Genomic DNA, 15,000 nt, shown 5'->3' with positions numbered 1-15,000 from the left:
TGTGTGTGTGTGTGTGTGTGTGTGTGTGTGTGTGTGTGTGTGTGTGTGCCTGCCTGCCTGCGTGCGTGCGTGCGTGCGTGCGTGCGTGCGTGCGTGCGTGCGTGCGTGTGTGTGTGTGTGTGTGTGTGTGTGTGTGTGTGTGTGTGTGTGTGTGTGGATGATAAGTGTTATATCTCTAACCTGAGCTCCCCCACAGAGCCAGACAGAGGAAGATAACAGGTGTGGTGAACTATCTGGTCACAGATAGGTTTTGGCGTATGGTTTGGTGTACCATGTGTTCTGTGTTCTTTACATGTAGCATGCTGTTACATGCTAAATTACTCCAATGTGTAAACTGTATCAAATATGTATAATCTAATAGGAGGCACTGCTGTTATGGATGGATTGGTGCAACTTTATCTCTTTAGAGAAACACAAGACAAAATCCCTTCAGCATCTAAAACAAGTCTTCAAGTCTTAGCCATCAAGCAAGCCTATTGCACTGTCGTTCAGGGTGGCATCTTTTCAGGGCTTGTATTGGTTAAAGTTGGTTTACAGAGGTCAGCCTGTCAAGCAGTCTGTCTGGCAGGAACAAATTAAGTCTTTAGCTCAGTGGAAGAAACCTAGTCATGTGGTGTAAAGATGATAATTGGCAGTGTGTGTGTGTGTGTGTGTGTGTGTGTGTGTGTGTGTGTGTGTGTGTGTGTGTGTGTGTGTGTGTGTGTGTGTGTGTGTGTGTGTGTGTGTGTGTGTGTGTGTGTGTGTGTGTGTGTGTGTGTGTGTGTGTGTGTGTGTGTGTGTGTGTGTGTGTGCGTGTGAAAGCATATGGTTTGACCAGGCTGTGTGTGTGTGTGTGTGTGTGAAAGCATATGGTTTGACCAGGCTGTGTGTGTGTGCGTGTGAAAGCATATGGTTTGCCTTTACCAGTGTGGGTGGTGTTGTACTAAACCTTCCCCTTCCCCTTCCCTTTACTAGCCTGACCTTGGCCTTAACGAGGCCCTGCTCTTGCAGTGTGGTGTGTGTGTGTGTGTGTGTGTGCGTGCGTGATAATGAGAGAAATATGTGAATACCTTGCATGAAACAGCGGTATTCCCTTATTTTGAAACTACAGCACATACTATTTAATTCTGAGAGAGAGAGAGAGAGAGAGAGAGAGAGAGAGAGAGAGAGAGAGAGAGAGAGAGAGAGAGAGAGAGAGAGAGAGAGAGAGAGAGAGAGAGAGAGAGAGAGAGAGAGAGAGAGATACCAATCCAAACCCATGGGATATTGGTTTGCTCAACTCCTCTGTCCTCCATCTTCTCTTCACTTTCAAAGATAACCAAGGAGAGAAGGGGAGGAGAGGCAATGTGGTAACAAATGCATTTGTATTTAACGAGACTCTCTTCCATTGTGAGTCATCATGCAAATGATGTTTAAAGGGGTGGAATCCCAAATCAAATCTGTAATGTAGTAAAAAATAAATGGAGCTAGTTATGCTGTGGGTGATCTCAAAACTCTTCTGTGCAGTACTCAGCTAGGATACTTCTGTGTTTCATTAGCGGGAGGAGGCTATCGAGGAGGCTATCGAGGAGGCTATCAAGGAGGCGAGGACACTCCTCCATTCGCCTACTAACTAATTGACACTCTCCTCGACCCCTCGACCACTTATCGGATTCCGGGTCATGGAGGAGAGAGGACGGAGGAGTCGAGGATAGGGAGATGTCCCCATATCATTCTTTCAGCAGCTGGTTCTCACTAGTGCTTGTATTTTGTAAAAGTTATTGAAACATTCTACCTTGAAAATAGCTTGACTGGAACCCTTTTTAATGACAACTTTTCTATTAGTATTATTATTATTATGATTATTAATTTTGTTGTTATTATTCTTATTCTTATATTTATTGTTGTTGTCATTAGTATTATTAGTGTTGATGTTGTTGTTGTTGTTATTATTATTAATATTATTTTTATTATTCTTATTCTTATTCTCATTATTAGCACTATTTTTTATATTATTATTATTATTATTGTTATAGTTATTGTTATTATTATTAGAAATATTACTGTTGTTCACATTACTATTATTATTTTTGTTGTTGTTGCTGTTAATATTATTATTAATATTCATGTTAATATTGTTATTCTTGTTATTATTGTTGTTGTTATTATTGTTATTATTATTATAATTAGTATTGCTGTTAGTATTGTTATTATTGTTGTTGGTATTGTTGATATTATTATTTTGTTATTATTATTATCATTATTGTTGTTGTTGTTATTATTATTGTTGTTGTTGTTATTAATAAATAGGGAATGTGTGTTTGAAGCTAAGTGATATAGGTATGCAGATATAGGATAGAAAAGGGGGTAAAATACCTACTGTTGCCACGTTACAGCGTCCACAACAGAACCAGCGTTCTTCATAAACCTGGTAATGAAAACACAAGAGAGATCAGCTAATTCAGGTTTAAACACCACTGAAATACCAGCACAACATTTTGGAATGACACACAAAATGACTTTTGATTAGTCTCATATATATGTGCCTCCTGACCAGGCTGTGTGTGTGTGTGTGTGTGTGTGTGTGTGTGTGTGTGTGTGTGTGTGTGTGTGTGTGTGTGTGTGTGTGTGTGTGTGTGTGTGTGTGTGTGTGTGTGTGTGTGTGTGTGTGTGTGTGTGTGTGTGTGTGTGTGTGTGTGTGTGTGTGTATTTCTAACTGAGCAACGGAGTCACAACATAAACAAGACATGTGGACCGGTTAGTCTCAACCTGTAACTCTCCTTATTTGGGTCTGAGAGTCTTTCTGGCATGTCTAGATCCTTCTATCTAAACAGCTTGTCAGAAAGGCACTCTCACCAGTTAAAGATATTTAGTCTTGGTTACATCTTTTATCTGACACTGATGTTATCTCCGTTCACTTAGCCTCTGTTTCTAAACAAACACACGCACACACACACACACATGCACACACACACACACGCACACACACACACACACACACACACACACACACACACACACACACACACACACACACACACACACACACACACACACACACACACACACACACACACACACACACACACACACACACACACACACACACACACACACACACACACACACACACACACACACACACACACACACACACAGAGACACACACACACACACCCTGACCATGAGACAGAGACAGACTAGAGGAAAAACCAGGGGAAAGGAGAAGGGAGAGGAGGAGGAGGGAGAGGAGAGGAGGAGGAGGGAGAGGAGGAGGGAGAGGAGGAGGAGGAGGGAGAGGAGGAGAAGGGAGAAGAGGAGAAGGGAGAGGAGGAGGAGGGAGAGGATGAGGAGGGAGAAGAGCCGGTAGAGAAGGGCCTGCCTGTACCTCCTGCAAAAACTAAACAATTTTTTGTCAAAAGACATTCAGGAATTCAGCAAACAAATAGTTTACAGTTTTTTCCAACTGCTTACGCACAAAATATTTTCATGTCACACGATTTTTGAAACCTCTCACTCAAAGTGCAAAACTTCACACCAAATATCCAAAACCATAAGCTATTTCTCAGCCTTTGACTCAGTTGTCAATTGCATTAAACACTTTTTTCAAAACACTACGTACAATTCTCTACCTAAAACACAAAAATCTAACAGGAAGGGACTTGCTTTCCTTTTCCAAACACAACCAATCAAAATGCTACACTTATTCACCACACACACTCCTCACATGTGCAAACACTAATAGCTTAACTGATCACTAACCAATCACTGCTTTACTGTAGTATAGGCCTATAAATAGGTCAAAGGTCAGATTACCTGTTTTGATCAATGGATGCCAACAATGGACAGAGAGCAAGAGGAGTAGGAGGGAGAGGAAGAGGAAGAAGAAGACGAGGGCAAAGAAGAGAAGGAAGGAGAGCCATCTCTGATGAGATTAGGTCAACACTTGTTGATCATGTGATCAACCACGGTTTGACCATGAGAGGCTGGACTGAGAGTCCAGCCCAACTTGAGTCGATTTACAGTGGCGTCCATAATTCGAACCTTCAGAAATGAGAACAGGTATGCAACTATATAATGACTATTTTAGCATTACAGTAATGTACTGTAAAATACGTATGACTGCATAGTATTGCATAAACATTTGTAACTCTAAGCCATCCATTTACTGCACTGCATTGAATGAATGAGGTTGGTTTGTTGGTTTTTGTACATTGTTTACAGTTCCTATGCTGAACACATACTGTGTTTGAATACAGAGTGGAAAGGCAAAGACATCATGGAGGACGAGGACGCTTGTTTACAGATGTACAAGAGACTGCAATTATAAATAAGGTTTTGGCCAACAATGCAATTAGTACTCGAGAGATGAGAGTGCATATCTTGGATATCTTGGATAATGACACCATATTTAACAACATCAATGCTGTAAGCCTGTCGACCATAAAACGCATCCTCCAACGGCACCGAGTTACGATGAAACAACTTTACAAGGTGCCATTTGAGAGAAACTCTGACAGAGTCAAGAATATGCGACATGACTTTGTAGAGGTATGTATGCAACACTACTTCCAGTACTTCAGACAGACCATATTTACTCATCTGTATATCCTTTTGTCTGTTACAGAGAGTATTGGAGCTGGATGCCCATGTAATCCACCATGAATTTATTTATGTGGATGAGGTTGGCTTCAACCTCACCAAAACCAGGCGCTGCTGAAGAAATGTAATAGGACAGAGGGCAATTACCAATGTCCCTGGACAGCGTGGGGCTAATATAACTATGTGTGCTGCCATCACTCAAAACGGGGTCCTCCATCACAATGCCACACTGGGTCCGTACAACACCGGCCATATGCTCACTTTTCTGGATGCAATTGACACAATGCTTGTCCCTGATCCAGATCAGGAGCCTGCTAGATTTGTGGTTTTATGGGACAATGTTAGTTTTCACCGGGCTGTTCTGGTCCAAGACCAGTTTGCCACCCATCCACAATTTGTAGTTTTGTACCAACCCCCATATTCACCTTTTCTAAATCCCATAGAGGAATCCTTCTCAGCCTGGCGCTGGAAAGTGTATGATCGCCAACCCTATGCCCGCATGCCACTTTTCCAGGCAATGGAGGACGCATGTGGGGACATAGAGGTTGCCTCTGTCCAAGGTTGGATACGCCATGCTAGGAGATACTTCCCTCCATGTGGGGACATAGAGGTTGCCTCTGTCCAAGGTTGGATACGCCATGCTAGGAGATACTTCCCTCCATGTGGGGACATAGAGGTTGCCTCTGTCCAAGGTTGGATACGCCATGCTAGGAGATACTTCCCTCCATGTGGGGACATAGAGGTTGCCTCTGTCCAAGGTTGGATACGCCATGCTAGGAGATACTTCCCTCCATGTTTGGCAAGAGAAAGTGTATCTTGTGATGTGGACGAAGTATTGTGGCCAGACCCAGGCCGGAGAAGAGATGAAGGGTAGCTTAGCACTGGTGACTGCCCCCCCCCCTACCAATTCCTGGACTGTCCCCCCGGGACCCCACACACACAATTGTGTTCTTTACTGTATTCTAAAGAATATACTTTTTGGTTTACATATGTTTATGGTTTTGTTGTATGCTACTGTATACAACAGTAATGTTTGGCCTAATAAATATTTTTTGTTTCTACATTGCATTGGTGTTTACAGTGTACTTGTTACCCCTCTCAGCAGATGACTTTCACTGTAGAACATTGTATTGAAATGTAGATATAAGCCTATGAAAGAGCTTTAGATTTAGAACAACAGTGTTTACATGGTATATCCAAAAATGTACTATTATGAAAGCAGTGTTTGCCATTTGATGCAAATGCTTCATTCTGACATGTGTTTATGGCATTTTGAATGCAGTGTTACATTTTGAAGGAGATGTGAGGCATTTTGCATTTTGTGTGTGCAGTTTTGGGAATTGTGTGTAGAGTTTTGAAAAAAAGGAGACAGTTTTGAAAACGTGTGTAAGCAGTTGGAAAAAACTGTAATTTAGGAAATCTGTTTCCAAGTATTCCCACAAATTAAAACATTGAGGTGATCGTGTCTCAATGTAATCAAGGTATGAAATGATTGTTATTTTGAAATACAGTCTATTTTGGGGTTTAGTTGATGAGTTTGATTTTCAGAAAGTCTTGGAAGACCATTTCACACAGTATCTTCCTACTAATTCCTATTAAGACTTTCTCTAAACCATCCTCTCATCTGTTACATGCTATAGTGAGAGGATTGCTAACAATACTGTTATATAGTCTATGTTGATGTGTTTCTACAGAAAAGATTCTGCCGAAACATTTACATCAAACAGATCTATTTTAGCTGCCCTGATTGCATAATCATCCCACAGCTATGCTGTAGAACAGTGGTTCCCAAACTGTGGGGCACGCAGGGTTGGCAGGAAGGGCACGGGGGTCACAAAACACCCTTTGCCAACCCTGTGTGTCCCACAGTCTGGGAACCACTGTTCCAGAGCATAATGTTTTGGCTAAATCTTTCTGAAAATCAAACTCATTAACTAAACCCCAAAATAGACTATATTTCAAAATAACAATAATTTCACACCTTGATTACATTGAGACATATAAAACATAAAATTGCAAGAATATACTTTTTTTTCTTTGCACCCAATGATAAAATTAGAAGAATTGCAGGAAATAAACTTTAAACCTGCAATATTCCCTCCACAAACAAGAGGGGTGTGAACAGTTTGGGGGGGGGGCTGCTCTAGAATGTTGGTCTAACAAATCCAATCTTTTTGCAGTGGAAAAAATTCACCATGTAATATATAACAAATCCCCTGTTTATAGCAAGTCCCAATAGTGGATCTAAGATAGAGGTCTAGACAAAGATCCTCTGGTCTGAGAGAGAGAGGAGAGAAGAGAGGAGAAAGAGGAGAGAAGAGAGAGGAGAGGACAGGTGGGAAATCACTCAGCCAATTTATCAATCCACTGACACTCTATTCAGCAGACAGCCTATTTAACTAGACCAGGACCTGGGACCACCAGACTGGAGACCTCTACATAAACACTGGGCCTGTGTGTGTGTGTGTGTCTCTGTGTGTGTGTGCCTGTGTGTGTGTGTGTGTGTGTGTGTGTGTGTGTGTGTGTGTGTGTGTGTGTGTGTGTGTGTGTGTGTGTGTGTGTGTGTGTGTGTGTGTGTGTGTGTGTGTGTGTGTGTGTGTGTGTGTGTGTGTGTGTGTGTGTGTGTGTTTGTGTGTTTGTGTGTGCGTGCGTGCGTGCGTGTGTGTGTGTGTGTGTGTGTACTGTTTAAACCATATTTCCAAAAGATGGTTCTATACTATAGTTTAGGACTTTGTTGACTATATTGATAATCCATAATGCACCTATAATTGAAACGGTGTCAGTGAGGCGACTCACCCGTCGAGCAGCAGAATGGCGTTCTTGCGTGGTGGTCCAGCGTTAGGGCCGTAAAGGTGTGCTCGGCTGTAGTAGCGTACAGATTGCAGTAGTGTTCTCAGCATGGTGTAGTCCTTGGCTAGCTGGGTACTGTTAACTGTCTGACCCACCATGCTTCGGTAGCCATTAGGCTCTGGAGAGAGATGGAGAGAGGAAGGAAATTAAAGCAATAGAAAAAATCGGATTTTAAACTAACCCTGGCCTTAACCCTAACCTAATGCCTAACCCTAACCTTAACCACACTGCTATCCCTAATGCCTAACCCTAACCTTAACCACACTGCTATCCCTAATGCCTAACCCTAACCTTAACCACACTGCTATCCCTAATGCCTAACCCTAACCTTAACCACACTGCTATCCCTAATGCCTAACCCAAACCTTAACCACACTGCTATCCTTAATGCCTAACCCAAACCTTAACCACACTGCTATCCTTAATTCCTGACCCTAACCTTAAATTAAAACCAAAAAGCTATTTTTTTGATGTTGCAGCTGGTCTATCTAAGGAAATCGCTCAGGTCTACCTCCAGAACTAAACTCATGATGGTATTACAGCGAGACACAGCGTGTCATTCTAACGCTGTCCAACACAAGAGTGTGTTTGACCTCACAGCTTCTACTTTCTGGCGAGAGTGCTTGTATCATTTGGCAGGGGTCGACTGCACCACATAGAAAGTCATCAGCTGTCAACTTCTCCTTTTAAAAACCACTCAATCCTTCATCATGCCTAAATATTCACCCCTCTCTCTCTCTCTTCACTCTTTGAAAGGCTTCCTTTCAATCATGACTCAGAGTTAAAACGTACACATTTGCATGCCCTCTAAAGGCTTTGGCCAGCACCAGTACTTATTTTGTTTTGTTATCATGAGCACCTTTATGAAACCAGTCATAACACCTTTATGAAACCAGTCATAACACCTTCATGAAACCAGTCATAACACCTTTATGAAACCAGTCATAACACCTTCATGAAACCAGTCATAACACCTTCATGAAACCAGTCATAACACCTTTATGAAACCAGTCATAACACCTTCATGAAACCAGTCATAACACCTTCATGAAACCAGTCATAACACCTTCATGAAACCAGTCATAACACCTTCATGAAACCAGTCATAACACCTTTATGAAACCAGTCATAACACCTTCATGAAACCAGTCATAACACCTTCATGAAACCAGTCATAACACCTTTATGAAACCAGTCATAACACCTTTATGAAACCAGTCATAACACCTTCATGAAACCAGTCATAACACCTTCATGAAACCAGTCATAACACCTTCATGAAACCAGTCATAACACCTTCATGAAACCAGTCATAACACCTTTATGAAACCAGTCATAACACCTTCATGAAACCAGTCATAACACCTTCATGAAACCAGTCATAACACCTTCATGAAACCAGTCATAACACCTTCATGAAACCAGTCATAACACCTTCATGAAACCAGTCATAACACCTTCATGAAACCAGTCATAACACCTTTATCAGTGTTGCAGTATCATTCATCACAATATAGCTTCATAATATAGAAATATCATTTTAGTTATAATTGTATAAATATAATATAATTGTAATTGTAAATATATAATTGTAAATATAATTGTAGTTCTATTCTTCATAACACATGTATTCAACATCATTTATAAAGATTTTTCCAAATAAAAGTACCCTCAAACAGATCTTTATGAATCTATTGTACAATGGAAATGTGTATTTTTACTGCCACCGCACTATTCCCATAACAGGCTGGCAGCAGCACAGTCAGTGGTTGGGGACTTTGTGCATTGAGTGTTTCGTAGCCTCTCTCGTGAACTTTCAATTTTGCAGGATGCCGCTGAGAATAAACAGTGTTATCTTCTTCAATAAGGATTTTTTTCTGTGACAACATCCAAGAGAAGGCGGATCTGAAGTTAACAGAATACCTGAACTCGAGGGAGCTCTGGCCAGGAGCACCATTCAAATGGCATGTTAGGCCTACAGCAGGGCTGCCCAACCCTGTTCCTGGAGAACTACCTTCTTGTAGGTTTAAGCTCTCCAAAAACAGGGTTGGCCTACCGCTTGTTTATAGGCCAAAAACATGTGCTCTTAGGGTTACACTTGGATTTGTATAATATATAATATGGCGTCGACAGAGATGGTTGCCTCACTTCGAGTTCTTAGGAAACTTTGCAGTATTTCGTTTTTTATATATTATTTCTTATTATAATAATAATATATGCCATTTTCAGACACTTTTATCCAAAGCGACTTACAGTCATGTGTGCATACATTCTACGTATGGGTGGTCCCGGGGATCGAACCCACTACCCTGGCATTACAAGCGCCATGCTCTACCAACTGAGCTACAGATTACCCCAGGAAATCTTAAGTCTTATTACATACAGCTGGGAAGAACTATTGGATAAAAGAGCAACGTCAATTTACCATCAATACGAACAGGAATACAACTTTCCCGAAGCGGATCCTCTGTTTGGACCACCACCCAGAACAATGGATCTAATCCCAGAAGCCGACCCAAAACAACGACACCACAGAAGAGGCATACCCCTTTATACCCCCTTTATACCCCTGTATACCCCCTTATACCCCCGTATACCCCTTTATACCCCTGTATACCCCCGTATACCCCCGTATACCCCTTTATACCCCTGTATACCCCTTTATACATTTACATTACATTTAAGTCATTTAGCAGACGCTCTTATCGAGAGCGACTTACAAATTGGTGCACCTTATGACATCCAGTGGAATACCCCTGTATACCCCTTTATACCCCTTTATACCTCTGTATACCCCTTTATACCCCTGTATACCCCTGTATACCCCCTTATACCCCTTTATACCCCCGTATACCCCCTTATACCCCTGTATACCCCTGTATACCCCCGTATACCCCTTTATACCCCTGTATACCCCTGTATACCCCTTTATACCCCTTTATACCCCTGTATACCCCTTTATACCCCTGTTACCCCTTTATACCCCTGTATACCCCTTTATACCCCTGTATACCCCTGTATACCCCTTTATACCCCTGTATATCCCTGTATACCCCTTTATACCCCTGTATACCCCTTTATACCCCTTTATACCCCCGTATACCCCCGTATACCTCTGTATACCCCTTTATACCCCTGTATACCCCTTTATACCCCTGTATACCCCCGTATACACCTTTATACCCCTGTATACCCCTTTATACCACTTTATACCCCTGTATATCCCCGTATACCCCTTTATACCCCTTTATACCCCTGTATACCCCCTTATACCCCTGTATACCCCTGTATACCCCTTTATACCCCTGTATACCCCTGTATACCCCTGTATACCCCTTATACCCCTGTATACCCCTGTATACCACTTTATACCCCTGTATACCCCTGTATACCCCTTTATACCCCTGTATACTCCTGTATACCCCGTATACCCCTTATACCCCTTTATACCCCTGTATACCCCTTTATATACCCCATATACCCCTTTATACCCCTTTATACCCCTGTATACCCCTTTATACCCCTGTATACCCCCTTATACCCACGTATACCCCTTTATACCCCTTTATACCCCCTTATAGCCCTTTATACCCCCGTATACCCCTTTATACCCCTGTATACCCCTGTATACCCCTGTAGGTACAGTGTTGTCCAATGATTTAGAATTCTGCTGTATTAAATACCATACATTGTACAATATTTGAAATGCAGTATATAGTGTGGTGTAGTAGATACTGACCGTTGCCCAGTTCCCAGGAGATGTTGTATTTCCTCCCAGCGCTGTATTTGAGTAAGCTGAAGGCTGCGGAGGAGTTCCAGGAGGAGTCAGGGTTTCTCTGTAGGGCGTTGAACCCCAGGACCAGATGCAGACCAGCACACTCGGCAAAGTTGTACAGTTTGTCTAAAGACCTGGCTGGGAGCAAACCAGACGCAGTTGTAACTTTGTTTCTTCTCAAAATATTCAAGGTAGCATTCAGTCATACTGTGGCCGGGCTAACTATACAACAAATAATGATTTCTAAACATTGAAAACACATTTGGGACATTTATATTCCAGTATGCTAAGTATGTCTGAGGCCTGTCTAAAACAACTGTGCCCTTTCTAAAATCTACACTTAACCCCTAATATTATAGGATAGTAACCAACGTGGTGGGAACTCCACATTAGATGGCTAGATAGATTTTGGACAATGGAAATACATGTAGGTACAAACCTATCACAGTTTTAATTATTTATCAAAACTAAGTGACCCGTCCAGAAAAATTCCTGTTCCTAGTTCTAACCTCTAACCTTGTCAATCTAAGCCTCACTCATTGTCTCAAATCAATCAAATCAAATTCTATTCGTCACAAGCTTCGTAAACAACAAGTGTAGACTAAAAGTGAAATGCTTACAATGCAGAGAGAAAATATAAAAAATATTTTGAAATAATAACAATGAGTAAGGATAACATAGCTACAGTACATGTCTAAAGTTTGGACACACCTACTCATTCAAGGGCTTTTCTTCATTTGTACTATTTTCTACATTGTAGAATAGCAATGAAGACATCAAAACTATGAAATAACACATATGGAATCATGTGGAATCATGTAGTAACCAAAAACAATTGTATATTTGAGATGTTTCATAGCCACCTTTGCCTTGATGACAGCTTTGCACACTCTTTGGTGCTACAGTACTACACTACTATGTTACTCCATACTACATTACTTAGTTTATATTATACTACAGTACTATAGTACTATGTTACTATGGTGCTACAATACTACAATAGTATGGTGCTACAATACTACAGTAATATGGAACTAAACTACAATCCTAAAATACTACAGTGTTATGGTAATATGATACCACAGTACTAAGTTACTATGTCACTACATTACTATGTTACTATTTACTACAGTACAACAACACTATGTTACTATGGTATTACAATACTACTGTACTATGTTACTATGGTACTACAGTACCACAATACTATGTTCCTATGGTACTACAATGCCACAGTACTGTGTTACTATGGTAATACAATACCATTACTACAGTACAACAGTACCATGGTACTGTTTCACTACAGTAAAATGGTACTACAATACTAACGTACTACAGTAATATGTTACTACAGCACTATGGCACTACAAAACATACTGTACTGTGGTACTACAATACTACAGTACTACAGTACTATGGTACTAAAGTACTATGGTAATACAGTACTATGGTACTACAAAATGACAGTACTATGGTACTACAGTACTATGGTACTAAAATACTGCAGTACCATGTTACTACTCTACTATAGTACTGCAATACTACAGTACAGCGGCACTATATCACTACAGTACTATGGTACTATGTAACTACATTACTATTGTACTACAATACTACAGTACTACTGTACTATGTTACTACAGTACCAAGGTACTATAATACTACAGTACTATTGTACAATGTTACTAAAATACTATAGTACTGCAATACAACAGCACTACGATTAAACTCTACAACAGCCCTACGTTACTACAATACTACAGTGCTATGGTAATGCAGCACTACAGTACAATGAGACTATGTTGCTACAGTACTATGTTACTACAATACTACAGTGCTACGGTACTGCTACTACAATACTACATCACTACGTTACTACAATACTACAGTGCTATGGTAATGCAGCACTACAGTACAATGGGACTATGTTGCTACAGTACTGTGTTACTACAATACTACAGTACTACAGTATTATGTTACTACAGTAGTATGGTACAACAGTACTACAGCACTATGGGACTATGTTACTGTAATACTACATTACTAAGGCACTATGTTACTACAGTTCTATGGTACTACAGTACTACAGTACAATGGGACAATGCTACTACAATACTACAGTACCATGTTACTACAGTACTGTGTTATTGTAATACTACAGTACTATGTTACTACAATACCACAGTACTATGTTACTGCAATACTACAATACTGTGCTACTACAATACTACGGTACTGTGTTACTGCAATGCTACAGTACTATGTTACTGCAATACTACAGTACTATGTTACTACAATTCTACAGTACTATGTTACTACAACACTACAGTACTATGTTACTGCAATACTACGGTGCTATGGTACTACAATACTAAAGTACTATGTTGCTACAATACTACAGTACTATGTGTTACTACAATACTACAGTACTATGTTACTACAACACTACAGTACTATGTTACTGCAATACTACGGTGCTATGGTACTACAATACTATAGTACTATGTTACTACAACACTACAGTACTATGTTACTGCAATACTACGGTGCTATGGTACTACAATACTACAGTACTATGTTACTACAACACTACAGTACTATGTTACTACAATACTACGGTGCTATGGTACTACAATACTACAGTGCTATGTGTTACTACAATACTACAGTACTATGTTACTGCAATACTACGGTGCTATGGTACTACAATACTACAGTGCTATGTGTTACTACAACACTACAGTACTATGTGTTACTACAATACTACAGTACTACAGTACTACAATACTACAGTACTATGTGTTACAAGCTACACGCAACATGCTCCAGCATAGTGCAAAGAGGAGCAGAAGCACAATAAATTAGACAAATACCTTATCTCTCTACTACAGCAGGTTATGTCTCTCTCTCTACTACAGCAGGTTAATGTCTCTCTCTCTCTACTACAGCAGGTTAATGTCTCTCTCTCTCTACTACAGCAGGTTAATGTCTCTCTCTCCCTACTACAGCAGGTTAATGTCTCTCTCTCTCTCTCTCTCTCTCTCTCTCTCTCTCTCTCTCTCTCTCTCTCTCTCTCTCTACTACAGCAGGTTAATGTCTCTCTCTATTATAGCAGGTTAGTGGCTCTCTCTCTCTACTACAGCAGCTTAATGTATCTCTCTCTCTCTTTCTACTACAGCAGGTTAATGTCTCTCTCTCTCTCTTTCTACTAAAGCAGGTTAATGTCTCTCTCTCTCTTTCTACTACAGCAGGTTAATGTCTCTCTCTCTCTCTTTCTACTACAGCAGGTTAATGTCTCTCTCCCTCTCTTTCTACTACAGCAGGTTAATGTCTCTCTCTCTCTCTCTCTACTACAGCAGGTTAATGTCTCTCTCTCTCTCTCTCTCTCTACTACAGCAGGTTAATGTAATATATAATAATAATATAATATAATAATAATATAATAATAATAATATATAATAATATAATAATATATGCCATTTAGCAGACGCTTTTATCCAAAGCGACTTACAGTCATGTGTGCATACATTCTACGTATGGGTGGTCCCGGGGATCGAACCCACTACCCTGGCGTTACAAGCGCCATGCTCTACCAACTGAGCTACAGATGTCTCTCTCTCTCTCTTTCTACTACAGCAGGTTAATGTCTCTCTCTCTCTCTCTACTACAGCAGGTTAATGTCTCTCTCTCTCTCTTTCTACTACAGCAGGTTAATGTCTCTCTCTCTCTCTACAACAGCAGGTTAATGTCTCTCTCTCTCTCTCTCTACTACAGCAGGTTAATGTCTCTCTCTCTCTCTACAACAGCAGGTTAAT

General features: G+C 40.6%; 1 protein-coding gene across 1 annotated transcript in view; it reads right to left on the bottom strand.

Annotated features, from left to right (window-relative positions):
* The window catches only part of LOC124039043 (inactive heparanase-2-like), a 120,593-nt gene that overhangs the window by 63,260 nt on the left and 42,333 nt on the right, over nt 1-15,000 (bottom strand). Inside the window, exons 3-5 of the mRNA XM_046354923.1 lie at nt 11,150-11,358; nt 7,357-7,528; nt 2,339-2,386 (exon numbers count right to left, since the gene is read on the bottom strand). Of these exons, the coding sequence (XP_046210879.1) occupies nt 2,339-2,386; nt 7,357-7,528; nt 11,150-11,358 (429 nt within the window). The remainder of the gene's footprint in view (nt 1-2,338; nt 2,387-7,356; nt 7,529-11,149; nt 11,359-15,000) is intronic.

Source organism: Oncorhynchus gorbuscha, linkage group LG07 (assembly GCF_021184085.1).
Source record: "Oncorhynchus gorbuscha isolate QuinsamMale2020 ecotype Even-year linkage group LG07, OgorEven_v1.0, whole genome shotgun sequence".
Lineage (NCBI taxonomy): Eukaryota > Metazoa > Chordata > Actinopteri > Salmoniformes > Salmonidae > Oncorhynchus > Oncorhynchus gorbuscha.
Note: the sequence above shows the minus strand (reverse complement) of the source record. Positions and strands in the feature narration are given on the sequence as shown.